The sequence below is a fragment of the Cheilinus undulatus genome, linkage group 18 (assembly GCF_018320785.1).
Source record: "Cheilinus undulatus linkage group 18, ASM1832078v1, whole genome shotgun sequence".
Classification (NCBI taxonomy): Eukaryota; Metazoa; Chordata; class Actinopteri; order Labriformes; family Labridae; genus Cheilinus; species Cheilinus undulatus.
Window position 1 is genome coordinate 13,902,248 of NC_054882.1, and position 26,842 is coordinate 13,929,089.

At 40.3% G+C, this 26,842-nt stretch overlaps 1 protein-coding gene across 1 annotated transcript; it reads left to right on the forward strand.

Annotated features, from left to right (window-relative positions):
• Positions 1 to 20,477: 20,477 nt before the first annotated feature.
• Positions 20,478 to 22,091, forward strand: LOC121526552 (outer dynein arm-docking complex subunit 3-like). Its single transcript, XM_041813201.1, has one exon. The coding sequence runs from the start codon at positions 20,478 to 20,480 to the stop codon at positions 22,089 to 22,091; it is 1,614 nt and encodes a 537-aa protein (XP_041669135.1).
• Positions 22,092 to 26,842: the final 4,751 nt, after the last annotated feature.

Sequence of the window (26,842 nt, forward strand, 5' to 3'; positions counted from 1 at the left end):
CTTTTATGATACAGGGAGCCTTACTCCTGCACATGCTATTGACATGCCACTAATAGTGGATGCTGCTGCTGCTGCTGATCCTCTGTGAAAATTTCACCTGTTTGCATCCGATCAGCTGGTTTACCACACCTTTATGCAGGACTTGAGAACTCCCTCATCACACACCTGTGGAATGAGGTAAGGCCAGTATACTTAAGTCAGAAATACAAGCAGTGATGGAGCTTCTTTATTATGGGGGATCAGGTCCTTGGTGATGTGCATCCCTGGTATTAAAAGCTTATCTTACAAAGCATATGGATTGGCTAGATTGCATCAGGCTAGGTCTGAGAATGCGAATCTCGATGCTCGTGCTTGGGAGGTCCTGGCTAATCAGCAGCAATGTAGGAAGAGCCATGGATGTGAACTATCCACAGTGGATGCGGTGTCTTTCTTCAGGACTATTCCAAAGAAACCATAATGGTTGGATTTACTGTTTTAGGGAAGGTTACAGTTGAGATCATCAGTCTGTGAGGACTATTATGGGACAACTGATGGTAAGACTCAGTTTTCATTGGAGTTTAAAGGTGGTGTATAATTAATGGAGCAATGCCACCACGCTATGAAATAATCATGGAACATTACCAGACGGAGATGTTTTAAAGCTAAATGCAAAGCCAGAACTATACTCCATGCATGGCTGCTGCACTGTGTCACTCCGCCCGGTGGTTTACTCAAGAAATAGTTCCACGTCATAATGTTACATAATTGTACGTTATTATTTCATAGCGTGGTGAATGTGCAGGTCACAACTTGTCCACGAGAGCGTTTTGGAGTTGTTGGATTGTGTATTTGATGAGTTTGATGAGGGAAAGCCGGAATACCGTCTGCTTACATTGAGTTGGCACAGCAGGTCCGAACTCGGCAGCGGCTGATCTAAAAACAGCTTGCACCGACAACTGAAGGTAACAAACCTATTACTAAGACTATAGGGATTATGGCAATGGACGAATTTGCCAAAATGTTGAAGTATCCCTTTAAATGCAGATTATTGTCATACTCTATGTGATCTGAAGCAGATGTCTGGTAGTTCTAAATAGCTGAAGTTCATGAGGACTGATGGTCATCTTGACCAGAGACAACAAAAACAAGTTTGCACCCTGGAACCAGTTTTCAAAATGTTCCATTTTCCTGCACCCAAAACACCAGCAACAAAAGGTCATAGCTTTCAGGTGAAATCACTGTCATGTAAAAATGACCACAGATGAAACACATAATACTGCTATAAATAACTGAAACATTGCCTTTAACATCATACTGTGCATTTACTACTGGAAAAGATCAGTCGGATGTATTTAAAATGCTGATTTTCCACTAGCTGCGTTTATTTCCTGACACACTATCTTATATCTTGATATAATCAAACGGTTGGTGAGCGTAAAGAGGTTTATATGTGGTCTCCCAGATGGATTCATGCGATGATGGTGATTTTAGTCGTGCCCTTATTCGCACTGTGTTTTGTTTGTGTTGACTTTGTCAGCATCTGTTCATTATGTCATTGAACAGCACAGAGCTGAGCTGTGGGTACAGCACATTCACAGAAACAATCTGCTCTCTGTAAACACTCTCCTGTTGGTGTTTTGTGTATCTTCTTACACTTAAATGAATCTGCATTAGTTGCAAATTAGACTGTAGCTCCATCTGTGCAGTCAGGGAATTCAATCAGTGGAGTTTAATAGATTTTTAGAGGTTATGGATGATATTTTACTGGTTTAGAAGACCAATGTTAGGGTAAAGAGTGAGAGGCAATCTACACCTGGTATTAATGATGTGGTTTGGCTGATTAGAGACAGCTATAAGTATGAGTGTCAATATTTAGTATTTGGCCAGATCAAAGCAAAGTCAAATCAATATACTCTATCAAGAAACACTCATAATTTAAGTTTTTTTTCCCACTTTATTAGCATAATTCCCTGCCCTTCCTGTACCTACAAAGAGAGCCTGACACAGGGAGAAAAGCAGCAATAAAACCAGAGCAAAGCAGGCATCAGTGACAACAGAATGGCATTGATTAAGTCAGATATGGCATAAAAGAGGGGCTAGGGTGGAGGAGGGTTGCAAAAAGCAGCTTGTAGAGGCCAGGATAGAGCAGCTTAAATATGGCAGCATGACTGAAATTAGTCAAAAGCAAATCAGTTGATGAGTCGCTTTTGTGTGATCAGTTGATCTCAAATACATGGCAGCGCCTGACTCCATGGCCTGCCTGAGCTAAAGCTACATGCTTGATATCTATAAGGGCTGCAGGCACATTCACAGGTAATACATTAAAAAAAAAAACAGTGGTAAGAAGGTGGTAAGGTCTAGACAGTTTGTGACACAGAAAACTCTGACTTTAAAATCAAGGCCTGGTGTCTTGGTCTGTGTTGGCATCATGCTTTTTACTTGACAGGCTCCAGGGAGAGTTCCCAGCAGAGGGGAGCTGCTTCCAGCCTGAGAACATATTACACAATCTCAATTTTTAAAAAAAATGGTGCGCTGTGTAAAATATAAATATGAAAAAAGACCGAAATGAATTGCAAATCTCATAATTCCATATTTTATCACATTCATGCATCTTAAAATTGTGGAACAATTTCATAAAATGACTTGATGTAAAATTATAAAGACTTTGAATATCCCACCATCTACAGTCTTTAAAATCATTAAAAGATTCACAGAATATGGAGAAATCTCTGTGAGCAAGGGACGAGTCTGAAGGTCAGTATTAGATGCTGGTGATCTTGGGGCCCTCAGGGGCCACTGCAGTAAAAACAGGCATGATTCTGCACTGGAAATCACTGCATGGGCCCAGGGACACTTTCAGAAATTACTGACCATGCCACCAACAAAGCTAATTTAGAATGGGCTAAGAAAATGGAAAACTGTTCTGAGGTCAGAGGAATTCAAACTTGAAATTCTTTTCAGAAACCACAGTCCCGTGTACCAAAGAGGAGAGGGACAGTCACGTTGTTATCCTGGCACAGTTCTCAAGCCTGCATGGTATGGCCTCTGATGGTATGGGGTTGCAAAAGACACCACTTTTGCAGATTGGTGAACCTCTGCCCATCTTAACTTCTGAGAGACTCTGCCTCTCCAAAATGCTCCATTTATATCCAGTCACGTTACTGACTTGTTGCAAATTAACCTTATTAGTTGCAAAATGCTCCTCCAGCTATTTTTCATCAGTACCACTCAGTTTTCAAGCCTTTTGTTGCATCGTCTCTACTTTTTTGAGATGTGTTGCTATTCTGTTTGTTCTATTGTGAATAAAATATGGGTTTATGAGATTTGGCAATCATTGACTTCTGTTTCTATTTGCATTTTAGGTAGCAACCCAAATTTTTTGGAATTGGGATCAAACTTGACCAACACTTCTTGTCTTTTGTGCTGTTCATTTAGAATATTGACTGTTGGCGATTCTAAAAGATGTCTTGATTTGGAGCCATTTGTTTTCCTCACTGGAGCCAACCGTGTGTGTAGAATGTCAATGACTGATGGATGAGCGTGCATGAGGCTGTCCACTAGATGTAATACTTTATGTAGACAGGGTCTTGTCTTCTATACGAATATGCTTAAAAATAATCTTTTATGAACCAAATAATAAACATAAAACTGTAATATCTCTGCCTTTCTTTGTTGTGAAACTCTTCAGGATCCCCCCAGAGCTGAAACAGAAAACATTCCTGCAGCTGAGAGCATCTTATGCTAATAACTATTGACCATTGCTATGCTAATCTCTAATATAAATAGCAGTGGGACAAAGAAACACACTGATGCCCCGTACGTGGAGGAACAAAGGCACTGATTTGCTTCGTACCAGTAACAAAGAAATAAAATGTCTCCGTTTCCCAGAGTGCATGCTGTTTTTTTCCGACTGTTAGATAAACAGATCGTCTGCCGCCAAGATCCAGGTAACTTCACCTCATTATCTTTAAACTTCCTTCTACTTTGAGGAAGTATTCAAACAAAGTGCACCCTGAGATTTATCGTCCGCTTTCCTCATTATCAGTTTGTTTGTTTTAGTGAAGCAGACACGGTGACGAAGCAAGACACCGGCCACGTATTGAGTCAACTCCTACACTAGCTCCTAATGGGAAAGCTCTTTTTAAATCATCTGTCCAGAGTTCAGCACTGCAACACTAACCGTTGGTGGAAAAGCCTTTAATCTCCAGAGGATGCTGCCGCTGCAGTCAGAATGTCTGATTAACTCAGGAGACAAAGCTCTTCTTATCCTTAAAGCTGAGATAAAATTATATGAATAAGCAAAAATCAACACTCTGCCGGGTATTAGATCTTCTAAAAGTAGAGTTGATTTAAATCCTGAAGGCTTTTAATGTTGGTTTTCTTCCTTTTCCACTGCAGCTTTAGTTAAGTTTCAGTAACAAGCCTAAACAAATGTTCATGTCAGCAAAACATGATTATCCAAATTAAATTCCCCCTGTTGTTTTCATTAGCAGGCTCCACCTCACAACCTATGGCTCAAATTAATACTGCTAATACGCTTTCCTATTTCCACCTCCCCTTCTTCCTGTTGAGGAAAAAAAAATCCATGAATAATTTTTGTGGATTTTCTAGGAAAAAAAAAAAACACAGACGTCCTCCTGCTGTGATTGCTCTTGAGTCGAGGACTTTATGCTGATATGCAAACACTTTCACATTTGCTCCTCATTTAGAATGAACTTCAGTCATATTCTGTATTTTTCACCCAAAAACCTGAGAAATAGTCTTAAATACAAAGCTGCTTTTCACAGCGCTGATAACTGTAATGTTACAACCCCCATTCCAAAGTAGTTGGGTAGCTGTCTGAGGTGCAAATAAAAATAGAAGTCAACAATCTTCAAATGTCATAATTTATTCACAATTGTAACAACATGCCAAGTAAAGGACCAACAAGTAGACTCAAGACAGGGAAAAAGTCTCAATCCGTTCAATGAAAGCAAAGTTCGGTTCACAGGAGGTCAGTCAGCACAGGCAAAAGTACAAAAATAAGGCAGGCAAAACTCACAAACTAAGGACAGTAACTGGGTCAAAACATGAAGGACCTATCAGGATAGTGAGGCTCGAAAGTAATGCACACGGGGAGTAATACAAGACGATCTCGCACAGAAGGAAGGGAGTGAATGGTTTGAATACACAAGGAGAGGGAAGACAAGCCCAGATGAGGATCACCAGGTGGAGACACTCAGACAATTATGTGCAGGTGAAACACATGAGGTGATTACAGCTGCAGGGAACAGGTAGAGATGGACAGCAAGGAGTGATCTGGAAGAGAGACACAAGGTAAGTATACAAAATAAAAATGAAATGACAAGACTGGGAAACATGAGGAGAAAATAAAGAAAACTTAACTTAGTCAGCCAGGGGACGTGAAAACAATAGAAAATAAACAACATATCAGATGTTGAAAATGAGACATTTTTGCCATTTCATGAAAAATATCAGCTCATGTTGAATTTATTGGCAGCAACACATCTCAAAAAAGTAGGGACTTAAGGCTAGAAGAGTAAGTGGTACTGATGAAAAACAGCTGATTCTAGCAGCAACACATCTCTACAATCAATGTAGAAACATCTCAGCAAAGATCCAGAGAAATGTGAGGAACCTGAGCTACATTTACATGTTTTTCTAAAGGGTATCTAAAAAAAATATTTGGCTTTAAATGTTGGATCCATTTTCAGAAATCCACCTGTCAGTCATTATAGTTAGTTAGTTAGTTAGTGAATATGAAGCATGATAAAGACATACTCGTGAATTCGTTCTTGATAAAAGCGGCTGTTTTCCATGTCAGCTTTCTAATTCAGTCACTTTTAGAGTTCTGTTTTTCCTGCCACAGACCCACAGTAGGCTGGTTTCCTGACCGTTTTCCCCACCAATCACAACACAGCATTTTAGCATCAAACCCAGTGATGACAACATGCCAACCCTAGGAGTGTACAGCCAAAAGATATCACAATCGCCCCCTAGTGGCAGCTGTATTTTAGGCCATTGACATGGATCTCACAGCCAAATGCAAAACATTATTTACATTTTTGAAGGAAAAAAATATTAATATAACAATTAACTGTTAATTGAGCCAAAATATTTATTTAAATTGAATTTTCGGGAAGCCCGACCCATTCACTGTCTTCCAATTAAAAACTGGCCCTTGTACAAATGTAGTTGATGACCCACGCAAATACGCGTTGATCTGAGGTCATACACATGTCATAATAAACATGTCACTCTGAACACATTACAGCAGTCGTTCTTTGTTGTAGAGCAGTGGTTCTCAGGTTCTCAACTGGTGGGTTGGGACACAAAAGTGGGTCACAAAGCTCTTTCTAGTGGATCACGAATGTGGGCCAGGGACGATTATGAGTAAAATTCAGTATTTTTCTCAAGATTTCCACCTAAACTCCTTTTTTGTTGGGAAATGAAGCTGATTTACCCTAGATAACAAGGAAATTCTTAGAGGAATTATCACAATGTCATGTTTTCTCAAGAAAATGGAGTAAAATAACTACCAGCGAGGCTAGATGGCATCTCCTGTGGCAAGATCAAAGTTTGATGTGCTAAACGGTTGCAGAACTGTACTGAACCAAGCTGGACAACTTTTTAGAAGCAGACCACTCATTCACTGTGAGCGAAGGCTTTTAATTTGTGCTGTTTCTCTATGAGCTTTTTAAAAACTTTGCCTGAATGTGTCCCTGCACAGGAAAAATCTTCCTGCAGAATTAGAAATATTTTACTTAAAAAGTCTAATTTTGTTTTTCCTGAGTGTATTTTTTACCATCAGAGTAAAAACATGCTCTTCATTCATTGAATTCATTGTTTTGTTTTTTAGGGTCTGCTGTTCAGCCATGAATTTTGAGTCACACGACTCACCTGGAAGTCGCACCAACTGTCAGACTATGCGTCGTCTGTTGTGCTGTGAACAGGACGCTACAATGGCTGACAACAACCTGACAACGGCCCAATCAGTTGCTCTGACTGCTGACTGATCAGACAGATTTCTGACATGTTTGATATTTTGGTCATACGACTCCAGACACTACTACGGTGAGTACAGAAAGAACCAAGAGCAGAATCCTCAACTTTGGGGTATTTTTGCCTTTGAAAACTGTAAGACCACCTCACAAGTCATCATGACAACAGCAGGAATAACTTTCAGAGTCAGCCTGAAATCACATAATGTACACCCAGCTTTAGCATGGAGGTCTAACCACTACAACCCCTATTCCAAATAAGTGGGAATTCTCTCCAATGAGACCAGATCAGTTCCAAATCATATCCAATTAAACAGGAAAAGATGTCTCCTTAACTTGCAGTGAGCTTCCAGAGCCTCTCAGAGTAACAACATCATCATCATTAATAGTCAGGCCAAACAGTCAGCAGTCGACAAAATCAGACATCAAAAGGGAAAAACAAGAAGAAAATGCAAATAGTCAACAGAAATAAATGCACAGTAAAATCCAACAGATACACAGGCAGGTCTCAAAAGGTCACTGGATTAATAAGGTGCTTCAATGAGGAAATAAAGAATAAAACCATAGAAAGAAGCAGAAAGTAAAACATTAGTCGGGGACTAGTTTCATCTGTGGAATAATTTGGTGCCCTACTGTATTTATAGCAGCTGAGCACTGTCAGATGGACTCAAATAAACTATAGTGTGCCACATAAATGTCTTATTAAGTCTTAGAAATGATGAAGCTTTATGAGAGGACAGATTAAGCTACAACGGGCTCTGGTACACAGATGATATTTGTTATAGGGATCAAGGCAGTGTTGGTTTTGGATCTGGATTGAAAAGATGGCAACAAGAAGTACAATATCTGCAGATTTTTCCTTTAAAGCTTGTATAAGGAGGGTTTTTAGTTAGTAATGAACACACAGAAGTGGATATTGATGCGTCTATCAGACCAACAAAAGCAAACAAGATCATCAGCAAAGAAAATTATTGATTTCAGTTTTTTTTAATTCCTGAAACAACTGTCACCTTATCTCTGTCAGAGAGGCCAAAGGTCTGTGGGGTTGCATTAGTGCCGATGGCGTGGTTAGCTTACACATCTGGAAAGGAATTATCAATGCTGAAAAGATAGAGATTTTAGAGCAACATATCCTCCTATCCAGACACCGTCTCTTTCAGGGAAGGACTTGACTATTTCAGCAAGACAATGCTGAACCACATACAACATCCATCTCAACAACATGGCTTCTGAACCGGCCTTCCAGCAGTCCAGACCTTTATCCAACAGAAAACATTTGGAGAAGTGGGAAAGGAAAAATCTAACAATGGAGACCCAGCAGCTTGAATCTTTCATCAGACAAGAATGGGACAACATTTCTCTACCAGACGTTTACTGTTGTTAAAAGAAGAGGGGATGTTACATAATGGTAAACTTGGCTCGGTCCCTACTTGCTGCCATTTCAAAATGAGCTCATGTTTTAATGAAATAGTAAAATGTCTCAGGGTTAACACCTGGTATGTTGTTTATGTTCTATTGTGAATTAAATTTGGGTTTATGAGATTTGACAATCATTAATTTCCGTTTTTATTTACCTTTTAGACAGCAACCCAACATTTTTGGAACTGGGGTTGTAGTATGTTTGACAGCATTTCTAAGTACAGGACAAGATGAGCAGAAAGCTAAGACTGTTACATTTCATTCAGTATCAGAGGATTTAAGAGCAAGCAGACATTTAGAGCACAAACAGAATTTTGTAACAATAATGACTCCAAAGGAAAGTGATTAAAATGTAATGTGGGCCCAAAAAGAGGCAATCTATTCCAAACTATTGCAACCAAAATTGATTATTTAACCAGGCTGTAAATATGTTTCTGTAGTATAAAACTGGATGTTAACATGGAGTGGGCATGTGACTTGCAGTGCTTCTGCAGCCAGCCTCTAGTAGACACTTATGGGACTGCACTTTTAAGCACTTACACATTAGCTTAGGTTTTAACTGCAGAGGTTTTGCTTGTTCCAAACCCTTACAACCATTAAAAAGATGCAGAGCAGCAGGAATTATTGTCCAAATGCTTTCAGCTCAGATTGGTTCAAGGTGCATTACAGCACACAAACGCCTGACTACCCCATCTTATGCTGTGTAACCTCAGGTCATGCCCAGTTTGACTCAGAGCCTTGGTCCAATTTAAAAAGAGTCACATGTCTCTCAGCACTGAATGTGATTGGCTAAGCTCACACTTCCCTAGAAACAGGTGGCTTTCTGGTATTTCCATTAAATCTCATCAAACTGAAATTAAACCTCCATCCTGAAGTCACCAGCCTAGAACAGCTTTCTTCCCTCAACTCCTAGACTCACCATCCTGTTGGAGTCTGAGGAGAAGAGGAGGCTGCAGTTAGAGCAGAACTGGACACAGAGGGCAAATAAATGAGTCACAAGTATTATTTAATAATCTGTGTATGCGTCAGCAGAATAATAAAAATGTCATCAGAGGACCGCATTAAAAAGAGAACAATGTTCTCCCCAGTGTAAAATACAGGAGGTCATAACAAGAAGGGGAGTTTACCTGCCTATGAAAAAAATATCACAGCATCAGTGATGTGTGTAGTAACTTCTAGTGTGTCATCTTTGTTGCCTCTAATAGATTCAACAGTGACTTCACACTTTTTCAGCAGCTCAGCTTCCGGACATAAATTTCCCCGTTCAGATCCTCCATTCATGCAATCCTTATATCAATACCAAGACGACAACCTGCAAAAATAACATTGAACAGTACAGATAAAGGCAAAGAAACATGACTGTGCATCCAACGATCCATGGTGATTTTGTGGATTAATTGTAAATTAAAGCTTTATAAACTTTTTAAGTATACAGGGACCATCTGACATTAATCTTTACGTCAGTGTTTGTATTATTTTTCACAACATTTCAGTATTGTAGTTTGAGCACATGGAGCATTTCATATGATGGTGTGTCTGTGCTGACAGACTGGGTCCTGTGCCTTTTGATGATGTAACACATTATGATTGGCTGGAAGCTTACGCAGTGGGACGGTGAACACATTAGCTTTCTGTGATGCTAACTTTGAAAGCTAACTTTAGCATTGCAGCATTCACCCTCTGGATCACCCTCTTTTGACTCTCTCTATTTTTAGGTGATGTTGAATAGAGTATTTTAATTCTATGACATTTACTGTGTCTCAAATGGGCATGACTTCCTGTTTATATATCAGAAGGATGGTCTGTGATTGCGGTCTTCAACAATATCTTAACAAGTGAGAAAGAAGAATGGATTCGCCAGTGAAAAACAAGGAAACAGGCATATCCATCTGCTTTGCAAGGTTAGTAGCCGTTAGCTTGGATGTAGGAAAGCAGCAGTGTAATCAGAACTTGACCACATTTATTTTTAAAACAAGAGCGCAGAGCTACACCGAGAGCTTGTCTCTGCAGAGAAGACGTTTTTGAACGTCTCCTGACCGGCCTCAGGGTACATTTTATTCACCTAGACGTTCCGCCGTTAGCAATCTATTGCAGCAATAGCCTGTCAGCTCAAGAGAAGAGCATACGTACAACCTCATTTTGTCTTGTTGCTCTAATTGGCCCGTCATGAATGTGACAGAATAAACCTTCCTCCGAAAGAATTTTCCTCCAATCACCTTCCGAGAATTGTTTTAAATGTCCTGCTCTTCCCATGCTTTCTATGAGAGCTTTCCCAGATTTATGTGAAAAAAAATCCATACCATGGAGATATGAAAGAGTCTGTCTGGCGTGTCAGATTACTTTGAAGTATTGCATTATCAAAATATTAGTTTTACCTACAAAAGAAGGGCCCCTATTATAAAAGTAAAAATCCCACAGATTGTGTCACTGTTAGAAAACTGACTAAACCTGGAGAAATGCTGTGGGTGCGAGGAAGACCTGGTCTCTGCTGAATAAAAATTATGTCAATACCATAACACCTGACCAATTCAGGATGAAATTCAAAGATGTTTTTTCAACCTGGGACTTCATAAATGTGGCATTCTGACTGCATCTAACTTTGCACTACTCAGGCAATGAGCCTGTCTAAAAGTTAAAAAAAAATCCTGCATTTCCCAAAATCTAAACACAAGTAAACACAGATGTTAGCCCCCAGATTAGCTTCGTCGCTACTTGCTGGCTAACCAAACAGCTGCCGTTTGTCTGCAAACACAGATTTGTTTACTCCGGCTGTGTGTAGATATAAAATGTCTGCATGCTAGAAAAGAGCAAGAGAGAAATTATAACAGTTAGAAATGATGGGTATTTATGAGAGTGAGAGGATGATTTAAACTCATTTCACTTTTAAAGAGTCTTATTCATCAAACTAGAGAATGTGCAGACAAAAATCTAAACACAAGAACATTTAGTGTGAAGTTCTTGGCTTGAAGGCGGAGTAAACAGAGAGGTCCCAGTCATGTCTCTACAGCCAGTGAATAAATTGCTTAGCTGAACATTGATGTGTTGGGAGAAGTTGCACAACCAGCCTTGCAGAGCAACACAAGTCTTTCAGGACAGTTATGAAGCTGTTAATAGAAGTGCAGCACAGTGCATATAAGCTTTAAGTCATGCACGGTTATTACTGTAGATAAATGAGAGCCGAAGTCAAAACAGAGCTTCCATGATCTTTTTTTAATGAGCTAAAATCCCAACTGCATGAACTAATAACAGAGCCTACAGGAGGAACTCCTCTCACAGTGGGATGTCCTGTGGATGTATTTGTAGGTTTACTTAATGAGTGTGATTCTGCAGGATTTACATGCTTTTACATTTTCATGGGTGCTGCATTTCTGTAGTCCTTGAAAAAACAGCTAAATATTGATGATGGGTTTTTTTCACTTGTATAATGATAAATTAGCCTGAGCTACAGTGCTGACCATCAATTTTTCACTAGATTAAAATAATGTTACTTTTAGAGCACCAGTGAAACTACAGTTGCAGTCGATCTCCAACTCATGTTTTTATTTTTATTTTTTTTCTGCAACCAAGATCCATTCCAGAGTTTTGCAAATAATCTCATATGAAACAAAGACATCCGACACCATCATGTTCAGGGTTTAAATTCAGGCAGATCTAGGTTAGGCTGACAAAACGACCTCAAGTGACTTCATATTGCTGTGCAGTCTCTGTGTGGGTACATTCACAGTCTGTTACTCCTGTGACTCTCAGTTCAAGGGGAGACGCTGCAGCTCCAGAGATGAACGACGACAGGTGTAATAGTCACATTTGAAGGTGTCAGCCTGAGTTTGATGAAGGGTGTTAAAACAAGACAGACTGTCACAGCAGAGCGCTGGCCCTCATCCACACGCTGTTTATGTGCCATGTTCAGTGTGAGGGATGCAGTCAGGTACTTCCTGCTGTATTTTGGTTCAGGGCTAAGTTTAAAGGATACTCCTCCATTATGCTGTATTAAGCCATACATGAACACTTACATTTCTCTGTAAAGGTGGAGATATACTGGCTGCCTCGCCTCCTGCAAACTTTTTATACAAACAAGCAGAATGTGGCAGGACCAGAATAGAAATCCCACTTCACGCTAGCATTTAGGCCAAGTACTGCAAAGCTACACCAACATATAGGTATGTAGTGCTCATAACAGGGGCATAGCTAGGGGTTTTGAGCTCCCAGAAAGAAAGCTACACGGACCCCCCATAGCCAGCCAGCAAAGCAAAAAATATTGCAGTTTTGATAATATCTATGCATTTTATTTTTTTAACTACAACTTCCACATAATATAGAGTAATATAATCCTCATCTTGCTCTATATCTCTGCTTTCTACTCCTCCATCATCCTCATTCTGCCCTCTATCCCTACCTTATTCTCCTCTATCGTCCTCATCTTGCTCTCTATCCCTGCTTTCTACTCCTTCCTCATCCTCATCTTGTTCTCTGTAACTGCCTTCTCATACTCCATCGTCCTCATCTTGCTCTCTACCCCTGCTTTCCTCTCCTCCATCATCCTCATCTTGTTCTTTGCCTGCTGTCTTCACCTCCATTATCCTTATCTTGTTCTTGTTCCCTGCTTTTTCTCCTCCATCATCCTCGTCTTGCTCTAAATCCCGGCTTTCTTCTATTCCATCATCTTCATCTTGCCCTTGTCCCTGCTCTCTTCTCCATCCTAGACATCTTCTTTCTCCCTAATAAAAAAGAAAAAAACCCATTATCCAGAGCTCTTTTAGGTAATATTTCACTCTACACTATCATAGCACTGTTCTTTGTGTTTGTGTGTCCTTGCTACTAACACCTGTGCAGCAATACTTCAGTGATCATTGCATTTTTCATGAAGTATTTAGTGTGATTATGTTGCCTGACCATTGCATCATACCAGTTGCAAATTCTGCCCAAAGTTAGTGCAGTGGCCTTGTCCTCTGGTAGGCCGAGCTGTTCTTACTTTTCTGAATTTTAATGACTTCTTTGTTAACACAGAGACTGTGTGAAACGCTGGAAAAACTATAATGCATTTTATTGATGCTTAAAGGATATGGATATTTAGAAATCTCTGCTCAAAGCCCTGAAGTTGTGACCTCAAACAGATGGAGAGATGATTTGGAAATGTTATGAATGTGAATGAGTAATTACAGGATACTGTAATTCCCTGGTAATGTGCTGTTGGCACAGCAAGCTGCTAACAGCAGGGGTGGGTGAATAAATCAGCATATGCTTCCTGAGTTTATTCTATCTGATCTCACAGTCACTTGAGGAAGACGGAGTGAAAGCCTGAGAAAGATAAAATGCATAAGTAAGTGTGAGATTGACGGAAGGCGTTAGGAAATAGTTTTTATCAGGCGGGGCTGTACTCCAGAGATTTATTGTAAAAGCAGTTAAAAGTCTGAAATAGAAGTTTTAAAGAAAAAGACTGAGTATTTCAATTAAACATTTACCACATTTATAATATTCCCACATTTATGACTGGCCCCAGGCTGTTGGTAAAGTGATCCAAAATCACTTAAAATCTCACTCCAGCACTTTGCAGCTCCCACAGGATCGACTTATGATTTACATCCAAGAGAACAGTTGGTTTTATGAAAATAGTTTGTGAGTGTGCATGTGTTTGTGTATTTAGAAGGGGTTTCTTTATAACCGAGAGTAACATGGCATATGAGACATTTTCATATGACAAATTCAGAGCCAGAGTGAGCAACCAGTACGCTCAGTTTAGCAAAACAGTGAATGGGAGACAGGCTCAACTGGCCCATTCTTAAAGTCATTAAGTAATTATTCAGACCCCTCTTAATTTATTGGGATGTTACATCCTGATGCTACAGCTGTTTAAATCTATTTTCTCTCATTAATCTACACTCAGTACTCCATCATGACAGAGTACTAACAGAATTTTAGAAATTTAGCAGATTAATTAAAAATAAAAAATCTGAATTATCACACTGACATAAGTATTCAGACCATTTGAAGCACCTTTGGCAGCAATTACAGCCTTGCGTCTTTTGAATATGACAAGCTTTGCCCACCTGGATTAGGGGATTTTCTGCCATTCTTTGCAATTCCTCTTCAGCTCAGACAGGTTGGATGGGGATCGTCGGCGGACAGCCATTTTCAGGTCTCCCCAGAGATTTTCCACTGGGTTTAGGGTAGGGCTCTGGAGGTCCTGAGCGCTGATAAACAGGATTTCATTTAGAATATTTCTGAATTTGTTTCCCTTCTGCTTTCCCTAAACCATGACTAGTCTACCGGGAACAGAACATACAGAAGCCCTAATTGGACATATCATACATGAATTTTTTTTAGGTTTTCCTGTGATTATGAGTAAAATTAAGTATTTTTCTCAAGATTTCTACCTATTTATCTCACTTTTGTTGTGAGATAACACTGGTTTACCCAAGATAACATGGAAATTCTTAGAGAATTTACCAAACTTCCACGCTATCTCAGGAGAATGGAGTGAAATAAGATGCATGCAAACCATGTTTGTTTTGTCCCATCTCTTTGGTCAAAAATTTTTTCTATTTAGTGTCCAAATATCAACATTTTTGGAGCGTTCTTTTGTCTTCATGGTGTAATGGTAGCCAAGAATACTGATTAACTGACAGTCATGAAATGAATCAAGAATGTTTTGAGAATTTGGGTCGTGATTTCTCTTAAGGAGGAGGTGGTGAGTCTGGATGCCTGACCAGTTGAGAGCCACTGTTAAAAAGGATGCATTAACCCTGTTTTTATTTTTTCTGTATTTCAGATGCATGTCCATGGGCTCCAGATTAAGCTGGGCCCCAGAAAGCTTTCCCCCATAGTCAGCCTTGGCCATCTGTTTTAGCTAATCCCATTCATAATCCTATTTGCATAAATGAATGCACGTAAAACAGTAAGTTAAAACTTTGAGACTTTTAGAAGGAAGACTCCTTTTAACAAGGAGGGATACACCTGCTGCAGAAACAGTGATTTTACAAATAATTTATTTCAAATTTATTCAAGCACCTGCTGTGGATCCCACTCACTGACTTCATGCACATTACGAAACAGGCAAAGGTGTTTCTCCTCGGCATCTGTTTCAGCAAGCTGTTCGCTCTAAGCACCTCCAAAGAAACTGTTTTATTAACATCATTTTCCATTTTAATAGGCCTAAAAAGAGATCATATGGCAAATATTGTAGATAAAGCTTTCATTTTAAAGATTCAAAAGAAATAAATTTGTACTTTCATCGAACTCCAGATTAAGATCCAGATTAAGCTCCAGCCTGTGCTTTATTTGGATATTTGAATGCGGACTTCAACTTTTACAAAAATAACTCACAGATTTTATTAGTTTCAAAGGGTGTGCCAAAGTTATTGGTGCTGTTCCCAGCCAGGCAGGGTCCAAATCCTGTCTTGGCATGACTCGACACAAATAAAGTCCTGGATTTAGTTCACTAAATTTGAAGGAACTGTGCTTAAAAAAAAAGTTCCCATCCATTCATGAGAAAATGTAGTGAGGAATCTTGCAGATTTTCTACCAGTGAGAGGGAACATGCATGTTTGGTGGAGTCCTATGGTGAGGGATTATGGCTCTGTAGACTGGGATCAGGGTCTTGAACTCAATTTAAGTCACTACAGGGAGTCAGGGGTTAAAGCGCTGGTGAGAAACCCTCAGCAACCTTTTAAAATCCCTGGATGGACACATAATAATTTGAAGAATGGAAGCAGAGTAGGAAAATGTCAAATGAATGGTTTTTATCGTGCTCTTCCACCGACTCTTGACCGTCTGTTTTTCCAAATAACATTTCTGATTGCATGAAAGATTGTAGCGTGCGTCTCTTAAGACCCTATGAATTAATTTGCAGATTTCTTTTATGATCTCAATGTACCATATCTACATTTTCGACTCTTGGTGTTTCTTCTTCTCTGTGACTCTCTGGTCGAAGTGTCACATCCCATCAGTGAGTAAGCTCAAAGATCTCCGTGTTCCTGCTAACAGCCGGGCTGTCTTCAAGGTTAGACTTAGTGCCACAAGAATCAAAGCACATTGACAGCTAAATTAGTCCAATTTTGCCATCAAATTGTCTCCTTCACATGACTTGAGAGGGTAATTCGTTGCCATACAGCACAGATTACTGGTTTTAGCACGCAGCAGGTGATTTCAGCAAGAGGTATTTCAGCAAATCCGCAGTCTGGCTTTTATGTTGCTCTGCATGAAGTGATGAAGCTTTAAATCTCATGGGGAGGAGTGAGCGTCAGAGAGGTTTTTGGTGTAGTGTTCAGTGGCACCAAATACTCCCAGTAGGTTTCTTTAAAGACAGCCCCTTCATGTTATTTTCACTTTTTTATTTATTTATCTACTTAAATTTAAAACACACCCGGTCTGAAAGCAGTTCCATGAGAAATAAGCCTCCAAATATCAGGCTCTTCTTTATTAGACTCACTCACTCTGCACATTTGACATTCTGAACTTTCTTCAGCTAAAGTGAATTATAAAATCCATGGATGTTCATGCACAACTTTTAAAAGGTAGATGTTTGGGTAATTAACTGGAAATGAAAGGTTTGACATGTGGTACCACAGGTAAAGTCATATCACTGGAATCTCTGTGGTTCATCCTCTGAATTTCTGTAAAGTTTCTACCCAGTCTGAGCTGTAGTGGTGTAAATATTTCACTTGAGCAGACCGATGTTGTAGAGGCTAAAAAGCATGGAGGGGATGACATTTTAATTACTTTTCTGAAAAGTGGAGTGCATTTTTATGCATTTATGTCAGCTTATATTTGTACCTCCCTATGTGTCAGCCTCTACAAACCCCCCACCACCACCTCTCTTTCCCCCTAACTCATTTATCACCTTCTGTTCCCACCCTCTCACTGTTTCTCCATGATCCAAATACCAGTGTGAGTGAATGTGGGAGGCAGAGCCGTCCGCCACAGGCAGGTGTGTGTTGGCTCTGTGAGCGCGATCACTAATTCAGTGAGATCAAAGGTTAGCCACTCAGGGCCCATTTATAACAACGACACCGTATGCTTGTCAGCAGCAGTATGTTGGGCCGGCAGCCAGAGCTGGAGAGGCTTTGATACCTGTCATTGTCAAGCTGTTTCAACCTTTCACCCATTCCTGCAACTATCACCAATTACGGTTTTCAGGAGGGTTAGTTTGTTGGCGCCGATGGTTTAGCTAAGAGCACAGCAGCTCAAATACAATATTTTTGCCCGTTTGTAAGATATAGTCATGCCACTGAGGACCACGTTTAAAGGCTGAAGGGAATTTTGTTTTTAAATCACTGAAAATGTTATTGTGAGTTGGTGTATTTTCTGGATGAGGCGTTTAGTGAGTCATGCAGGACACACAAGTTCCTACAAACACAGAGTAAACCAGGACTCAAACTCTATCATTTTAGGAAAACTGTACCATCTATTGAGGCAATGGTGCTCCTGAAGCAACCACAAGTCTAACAGTCCAGGCAAAACCTTACAAGTCCATCCTCAGATAAAGGGGCTTTACTTTGTTGCTGGGTTGTTAACTGGTTGGTTGGTTTTTGATTGTTTTTTGGTTGGTTGATTATGGTTGGCTGGTTAGCTGGTTGGTAAGTTGGTTTGTAGGCAGCTTGGTTGGTTGGTTGGCCAGACAGTTGGTTGGGTTCTAGGCAGGTTGAGTGGTTGATTGGCTGGCTGGATGGCTGGATGGCTGGTTGGTTGGTTGGTTTCTTGGTTTCTTGGTTGGTTAGTTTCTTAGTTTCTTGGTTTCTAGGTCGCTTGCTCAAAATTAAACAAAAAACAGCTGACCAACAGGGAAATGATGTCTATATTTCAACCCTCCTCCACAATCATCAGTAACCTAAAGAATGACATTACAGATTGAACACTTTACTGTGTTTCCTGGGGAGGGTTGCTGGGTGTAGCCTCAGCAATACAGGACAGAGGGAGCTTGGAGAAGAACCACAACTCTCTTCTGCTGAAAAGGGTTTAGCCGTCTGATTAGAATGCCTTCACAGACACTTCCCCTCTGAGGTTTTCAGTGCACGTCCAAGAGAGAGGAGAGGTCCAGAGGTAGATCAGAGCTCCCTGGAGAGATTAGACATCTCTGGCCTCCAGAAGAACCTGCTGAACATTGCTGGGTAGAGGGATGTGTCTACTTAAATTCCTGCTGCCGTTGCGACCCGACCCCAGATTAGCAGGAGATGATGTGATAAAGTTATGTGAAATAGCTGCTGCAAATGAAAGTTTTTCAATATTTTAGATAAAAAGAAAAGTATTGCTGTTTATGTTGATCTTAGCATAGTTAGGGTTAGGGTTCATTAAAAGTTAGAGCAAACTGAAGGAGCATCGGTGCCTGAGGGGTCATTTTAAAAAGGCAGATAATCAGGTTAGTTCTGACAGCCTCAAGAAATCTAATTGGATATCTGCAGCATGAATATTTATAAATCCTCACATTCTTTTTTAGTTACACAACGTCCATCTTTTTAGGAAATGGGATTATTCTAAATTAAATTAAAGTGACAAAAGCTATTATTAAATGTGGTTTGGAATTTGCTATCACAGCAAACAGAACCATTATAGCACAAACTTGATTTGTGGAAACATCCATAAATAAATTGCAATTAAACCTAATTTGGGGTTACTTAATAGCTTCTGTTGTCGAACCCTTACAATATTTATTTCCAGGCCTCTCTGTGATCATTATTAAAAGCTTAGTCTAATTACTGCTCACTCAGCTGTTACCATTTAATTACTGATAATGATTTGCAGTTTCTCTCCCATCATCACTGAAGGAGCCTCAAAGGGCCATCGGTTATTCGTGAAACAGCCCAACTCACACAGTGCTCAAGGGCTGTTGTTTCCAAGCTGACTGGAACTATTTCCATAACCGCACAGAGAAGAACGGAGTGAGATCTGCATCATTCAGTCAGTAATAATCTGTATTCACTGAAGTCACAGCCAGTGGATGGGCTAAAGGTTTTGACTTCTGTCATCGATGTTATCAGGTTGCAGAGTAACGGATCATGGGTTGTAAATGAGGCTGTTTAATGACTCTAGTGTCAACACATTCAAGGGCAGATATACTGCAGGCTACACACCATTCTAACAACCTGCAAATAGAACAAGCAGTTACAAGAGTCATTTTTACTTTTTGGTAATACAAACAGATTCTGATGGTTTGCTTTTCTCTGTATGTAATGCAGTAATGAATTTCTTTAAAGTAACAATACCTCACACTGGTGATCAGTACTACTATGAAATACTGGGAAACTCACCGTCACCTCTGTAAGCAGAGCAGCTGCCACAAGCACACACTGCTTCGACCTGATAGGATTGAAAATTAGTCCCTCTTTAATTTTGTTTTGCATGTGGCCATTTAAGAACACACACTGGGTTGGCAGCATCACTTTTTAACAGCTTTTCCCCCTCAGTAGGTCTTAACCCTGCAAAATTACACAAACTTCAGTAAGAATTTAACTAGTTTCATTGCAGGGTTTAGTGTGGACTTTACACCATAGCTTAAGGCAGAACTTACATATAGCTGGTGCCACAGGCTACAGACCTGTTGAACATAAGGCGTAACATAAAAAAGGCTTTACATGCCTGATCCCTGTGAAACCTGAAGGGGCTTGAGCAGTTTTGCAAGAATAATTGAGTAAAATTGTAGTGTCTAAATGTGCAAGCCTGACTGAGAACTATCCACACAGACTCAGTGCTGTGATTTCAGCCAAGGCTGCATCTACTAAATATGCATCGCTCCTTCCATTGAAGTGGTGTGAACTAGCAGGTGTTTAGAACGTCGCAGAGTGGCCTGTTGCAGCAGTTGCAAGTTTCAGATTGTCTCTTTGTGAATCTTTGGTCTGTGCTTTTATAAAGCAATTTCATTTAAATGCATTCTAAAGGTGTAAAATAGTCCAGAGGCATTCTAAAGGCATTTTTTGAAATTCCAGTGTTGATGCACTTCAGCCAAAACAATGTTGATGTTTTTGTTTGTTTTTAAATTATTTTTTTCTAAAGTTGGACTTTCTGACACACAGGACAGAGATTAGCACCAAGCTAAAGCCGGGTCAGTATACCTTCACAGCATTTTTCTCTGTATACAACAGCAAAGAAATGTCATCCAAAGGCCTGAAGAAAAGTCCACTGCAGGAGCAAATCGAGCAGGCCCGCTCTGAACTCCAGCTAAAAGAGGCCCAAAGAGCCGCGTTCAACAAAGAGGCTGAAGCCAGGGCGAACACTAGAAAAGCCTACGTCACACAGCTGAAGCAGGAGATCAAGCTGCTGAGGAAACAAATCACTGAAGAAGGTAATCAAGATGCAAATGTGATCAGAGAGGCGCTACGTGACAAACCTGAGTTACTGCAACTCTGTTCCAACATGTCAGTAGAGAAGGCCTTAGTATTTTTACGCCGAAAGAAACTGTTGTTGAAAAAAGAGCTCAATGTCCTCGATAATGACATTCAGGTCAACCAATGCTGCCAGGAGGAGCTGAAAATGGAGTTAAAAAGAGCACAGTCTACTGCTGATGTTCAGACCCACCAACAACAGGAATTCTTCAAGAACCTTTCAGAGCTGAAGGAGGATGTGGAGAGGATCGAGTCAGAGACCAAGGAACTGCAGAGCCGCATAGCTGATCTGCAGAAAGTCAAAAGTCAGCTGCAGAAAGAGGCTCTGACTTTTCCAGCCCAGATGGAGAGAGCAGAAGCAGAAAAGCTGAGGGACAACAAAGAACTTGAAGACCTGCATTCCAGTCTTGCCATCGCCCAGCAGTTAAACGAGGCTACAGAGGCCGAAACAAAGCAGACGGAGAAATATTACAATGAGAAGCTCATGGAGGCAGACAGCCTTAAAGCCAGCAAGAAGAAGCAGATAAAGGAGCTCCAGGCCCAAGTTGAAGAGCTCAGCAAAGACATTCAGAGAAAAAACAAGCAGAGAGAGGAGCAGAGAAGAGAGGCTGAGTGTAGCATCATGATGGCAGACGAGGGAGAGAAAGTCAGAGTCATTTATAATGAAGCTTTTCAGAGAATCAAGACGGCCACTGGTATTACCAATATACAGGATTTAAAACAGCACTTTCTCTCTATGGAGGAAACCCAGCAGCATCTGGTGAATCAGAAGGAGGAGAATGAGAAGATGCTGCAGCAACTGAACGAGGAGAAGGAGCTCCTGATCCAACAGTTCGAGGATGTGAAAGAAAAATCACAAGCAAAACAGTCCACAAACTACCTAGAGCTGGAGCTATGCAAGCAGCAGATCCAGGATGCACAGCGTAGGTGTGACGCTGCTAAAGAGCAACTGAATAAGCTTGACAAAACCAAAGTCACCATCCGAGTTTGTTTGGAGAATCTCGCCGAAAAACTTGAACACATCAAACTACCTGAGGGCAGAGCGGTTGTGGAGTCCCCTCCTGACTCAAACGAGTATTTACTGGAGCTGCTGACTGAGTACGAGCTCAAGATGGACTTACTGCGGGAGAACCTGCAGGGACAGGATCTGGCTGCTACTAAGACAGAGATGGAAGAGGTGGGCTTCTTACAGACCAAGGGGCAACTGCAAGCTTCTAACACCTTTGTAGAGCTGCCAGACGACCTCTCTGAGGAGGAAGATGAGAGTAGAAAGGATGAAGACGACGTCCTCTCACGGGAGGAGCTGAAGCGCCAGTCTGAGAAGCTGATCAGAAACTCCAGGTCCAAGAAGAAAAGTGGGAAGATAAGAGGAAGGCGGTAACTGAAAGGATATCACAGACTGCCCCTTTACCAACACTTTATAGATCCCTCCTAATAGCAAAATAAAAAAGAGTATTGTGCACTTTTAAGGGCTGTCCAAGGTTGAATTTTTAAAAGTATTATCAATCTCAGGATTTCTATAGTTAATCCTTATTAGCGAGAAGGTTACTGGTTTGAATCCTGGCTGGACAGTTTCTGTGTGGAATTTGCATGTTGTCCCACTGCATGCATAGGCCTCTCCAACTCCAGAAGGAACTTGTTATAGATTGGAAATGAGAATTTATAATAAATCATATTGGAAACAATACATTTGTTTAAAAGCAATTAATCCATAGTAGCATAAATCTGAATATCAGGGTGTAAGAAGCTTTATGCTATAAAGGAGGAGGCTGGGGTGGAGGAGGTTAAGCTTTGCCAGCAGCAGCATGGTCTATCAGCATTAATGCAAGCAGAGATCACTGAGTAGGAAGTCATCTTTAAATTCACCGCTGTGTTTCGAGAAAGAGCTGTGATTGGCTGTGGGAGTTGGGAGGCAATAATTCGGATAAGCTGGCTATTAGCTGATCACACCTGTATGACTACTGTGCCATGCTAGGCTTCATCTATTACACACAGCCTTTAAGTAACACGGTATGCCTCTGTCTCATGGTGCAGGGTCTGCCTCCTGATCTTGAAGTGACTCTCAAGTGAGCATCTTGATATTGACGTCTCTCAGTGGCTCCCAGCAGGGACTCAAACGGCAGAAATTGTATCGACCTCTTCATAAGAGATAAAGGCAGCGCCAAAGTCACAGGGTTACTGTACACGTGTGAATTCTGCTGAGAGATGAGAGATCCTCAGCAAAGATAACTTTGAAAGGAGAGGGACACTAGGTTTAGAGCTGTGCTTCCTGTCACTGAGTGTGGTGAAGAATAAAGATGATCCTCTGTGTTTCAGGTCTATTATCAATCCTCTTATTTATCAAAACAAATGACCTAGCTGAATTTGACTTTTATAAACTTCTAATAGCATGAATTATTATTGTTTTTTCAGTTGAGCCTTTTTTTTTTATTTAAAAATGTCCCTGAAATGGTTTAATGTCAGCAACTCTTCAAACATTATTCAGCGTGTCCAAAGCCTAATTCACCAACTCAGTGTTTGAGAGTCTCACCCACAGACAAACACATGTGTATAAAATCATCATTTATCCATGCAGTCTCAAACATCTATGATCCTGAATGGGTCATTCTGGAGAGCTCAGTCACTTCAATTGTGGTAATGTGATGGAAGCCACCTTTGCAATAAGACAGTTTGGGAAATTTCACCCCTGCTGGATATTCCACAGCCAAATGTTTGTGTTACAATTAGAAAGTGGAACAGTTTGGGAATAACAGTAACACAGCCATGAAGCAGAAGACCACGTAAAATCACATAGCAGGGTGTGTGAAAGTCTCCAAAGCTCGCCTGAATCCAAAGAGTTCTGAACCTCCACTAGCATTAATGTAAACCCTAAAACTGTGCAGCAGGAGCTTCATGAATGGGTCTCCATGGCTGAGCGGCTGCATGTAAGCCTCACATCATCAAGTCCAATGCTAAATACTGGATGGAGTGGTGTAAGGCACACCGACACTGGACAGTGGAGCAGTGAAAATGTGTTTGCACTGTGCACTGTGGTCCAGCTGTGAAGTTTGGTGGAGGAGGGATAATGGTATCAGCTGTTTTTCAGGGTTTGGGCTAGGCCCCTTATCTCCAGTGAAGGCCAATCTTAATGCTCCAGCGTACCAAGTCCATTTTGGACAATGCTATGCTTCCGACTGTGTGGCAGTTTGGAGAAGGCTCTTTTCTATTCCAACATGATGTGCCCCAGTGCACAAAGGGGGACTATAAAGACATGGTTTGATGTTAAAGAACTTGACTGGCCCACGCAGAGCCCTGACCTCAACTCCATCAGCACCTTTGGGATGAACTGTAATGGAGACTGCAAGCCAGATCTTCTCCATCAAAACTGAATACCAGTACAAATATCATTATCAGCTGAATTAATTTCTTGCAAATATTGTCATATTGGATTTCTGCAAAAATCCAACATTGTGCATTGCTACAATGCATAAATGAGGGACATTAGTGCTAGCCTCCTGGCTTGAATTTGCCTCAAAAGCAAGGCACAGATCAACTTAGAAACTGATTTAAAAAGATTTGCTAACAGGTCATAATTGGGGTCAAATGCACCTAATTTTCTTATCCTTTGTTTTTCAGGATCCTAACTTTTTTGTTAGGTCCTGGCTTGACTGTGTTTGGTCTGGTTTGAAAAGGGGGTTACATTTAGAAAGACTAACAGGGAAATTTATGCATTGCATGCATGCATTTAATAAGTAATTCTGAGTATTTTGTTTTTAGATATTGATGATAATTATTTAGGGGAGACTGATTTTTTTTTCCGATCTTCATGAAGTAAAAGTAAGAATCATAACTTTAAATCTTAATTCTGAGATGTAAAATTGGAAATGTGAAGTGAAAACACAAATTAATTTAGTTTCCCACATTTCTTACTCTTTTCTAATTGTTTAAACTCTTTATTTTTTTCTGATATTTCTGACTTAGCAAGGATTTTTAAATCATCACAGTTAAATATACATTTACAGAGGACATCTGTAGACCTTATAACAGTCGACCAGTTATAATACAGTCATGGACGAAAGTATTGGCACCCCTTGAATTTTTCCAGAACATACACCATTTCTCCCAGAAATTGTTGCAATTACAAATGTATTCAGTATCCACGTTTATTTCCTTTATGTGCATTGGAACAACACAAAAAATCCAAAGAAAAAGAAAAATTTCACATAATTTTAAACAAAACTCAAACAATGGGCCAGACAAAATTATTTGCACCCTTTTAAAATTGTGGGTTAATCATTTTATTTCAAACATGTGATGCTCATTTAAACTCACCTGTGGCAGTAACAGGTGCTGGCAATCTAGAAAATCACATCTGAAGCCAGTTAGAATGTATAAAAGTTGACTCAGCCTTTGTGTTGTGTGCCTGTGTGTGTCACACCAAGCATGGCGAAGAGAATGAAGAGCCCAGAATCATCTGAGAACTTAGGAAGCAAAATTGTGGAAAAATATGAACATTCTCAAGTTTACAAGACCATTGGAAGAGAAAAATTGACAAAAGAATGCAACGCAGGATAGTTGGAATGGTGGATAAACATCTCCAGTCAATTTTCTCACAAATTCAGGCTTTCCTGCAGACTCAGGGTGCAAAAGTGTCAGCTGGGACCATACGTCGTCATCTGAATGAGATGAAGCGCTATGGCAAGAGACCGGGGAGAACCCCACTGCTGACAAAGACACATCAGAAAGCCAGACTGGAGTTCGCAAATATGTACCTGAGTAAGCCTCAATCCTGGGAGAACATTTTGTGGACAGATGAGACTAAGGTAGAGCTTTTTGTTAAAGCAGGTCATTCTACTGTTTACAGAAAATGGAGTGAGGCCTACAAAGAAAAGAACACAGTGCCTACAGTCAAACCTGGTGGAGGCCCAAGGATGTTTTGGGGTTATTTTGCTGCCTCTGGCACTGGGTGCCTTGACTGTCTGCAAGGAATCATGAAATCTGGAGACTGTCAAAAAATTTGGGGCCGCAATGCAGGCCTAGTGTCAGAAAGCTGGGTCTGCATCAGAGGTCATGGGTGTTCCAGCAAGACAATGATGCCAAACATACCTCAAAAAAAAACACCAAGAAATGGTTGGAGACAAAGCGCTGGAGAGTTCTGAAGAGGCCAACAATGAGTCAGGATCTAAATCCTATTGAACACCTATGGAGAGATCTCAAAACTGCTGTTGCAAGAAGGCACCCTTCAGATCTGAGAGACCTGGAGCAGTTTGCAAAAGAAGAGTGGTCCAAAATTTCAACTGAGAGGTGTAAGAAGTTTGTTGATGGTTATAGGAAGAGATTGGTTTCAGTTATTTTTTTCCAAGGATGTGCAACCACATATTAAGTTGAGGGTGCCAATAATTTTGTCCGGCCCATTTTTTGAGTTTTGTGTAAAATGATGTCAATTTTGGCTTTTTTTCTTCTGATTTTTTGTGTTGTTCCAAGCACATAAAGGTAATAAACACATGTATACAAAGAACATTTGTAATTACAACAGTTTCTGGGAGAAATGGTGTGTTTTCTGGAAAAATTCCAGGGGTGCCAATACTTTCGTCCATGACTGTATATGATATGCTCTTGCAGGCCAGATATAACCGTAGCCAGGCTAACCCTGGTTAGCTGTCATGTGGGCTTTAATCATAATATACTAGAGGGTAGATTTTGTTTGCACAAATGTCTTGGATAAAGAGATTTCTAAGTTTCCAAAAGTGAAGAAAAAACAAATCAAAAACACTCCAAAAAGCTAGAAAATGTTTGTCAGAGTTTAACTTTAGTCATTCATTTAGTATGAGTTGTTTTGATGCTTGGTTAATATATGAAGTAATTAGTTAATAATTAGTTAATATATGATTTTGCTGTCTCATCATGAGCTCTTCTGGGATTGCAGTTTTAACATGACAGGAAACAGCTTCATTAAATATAGCTTTTCTCTCCCCCTGAAGGGCTCCACATTGGTTTTGCTGGAGAAAAGGCTATCACATCTCTTAACATCTATCTGGAAGCAGATGCTGACTCAGAGGTCATCTCTTTAAACCTGAAACAGGCAATCAACCATTATTTTCTGAAGTTACTGTGTGGAAATAAACTGTCTCTAGAAGTCTTTCACACCCCGTC

Coding starts and splice junctions, on each gene's coding strand:
- LOC121526552 (XM_041813201.1), top strand. CDS start 20,478: ATGTCATCCAAAGGCCTGAAGAAAAGTCCACTGCAGGAGCAAATCGAG.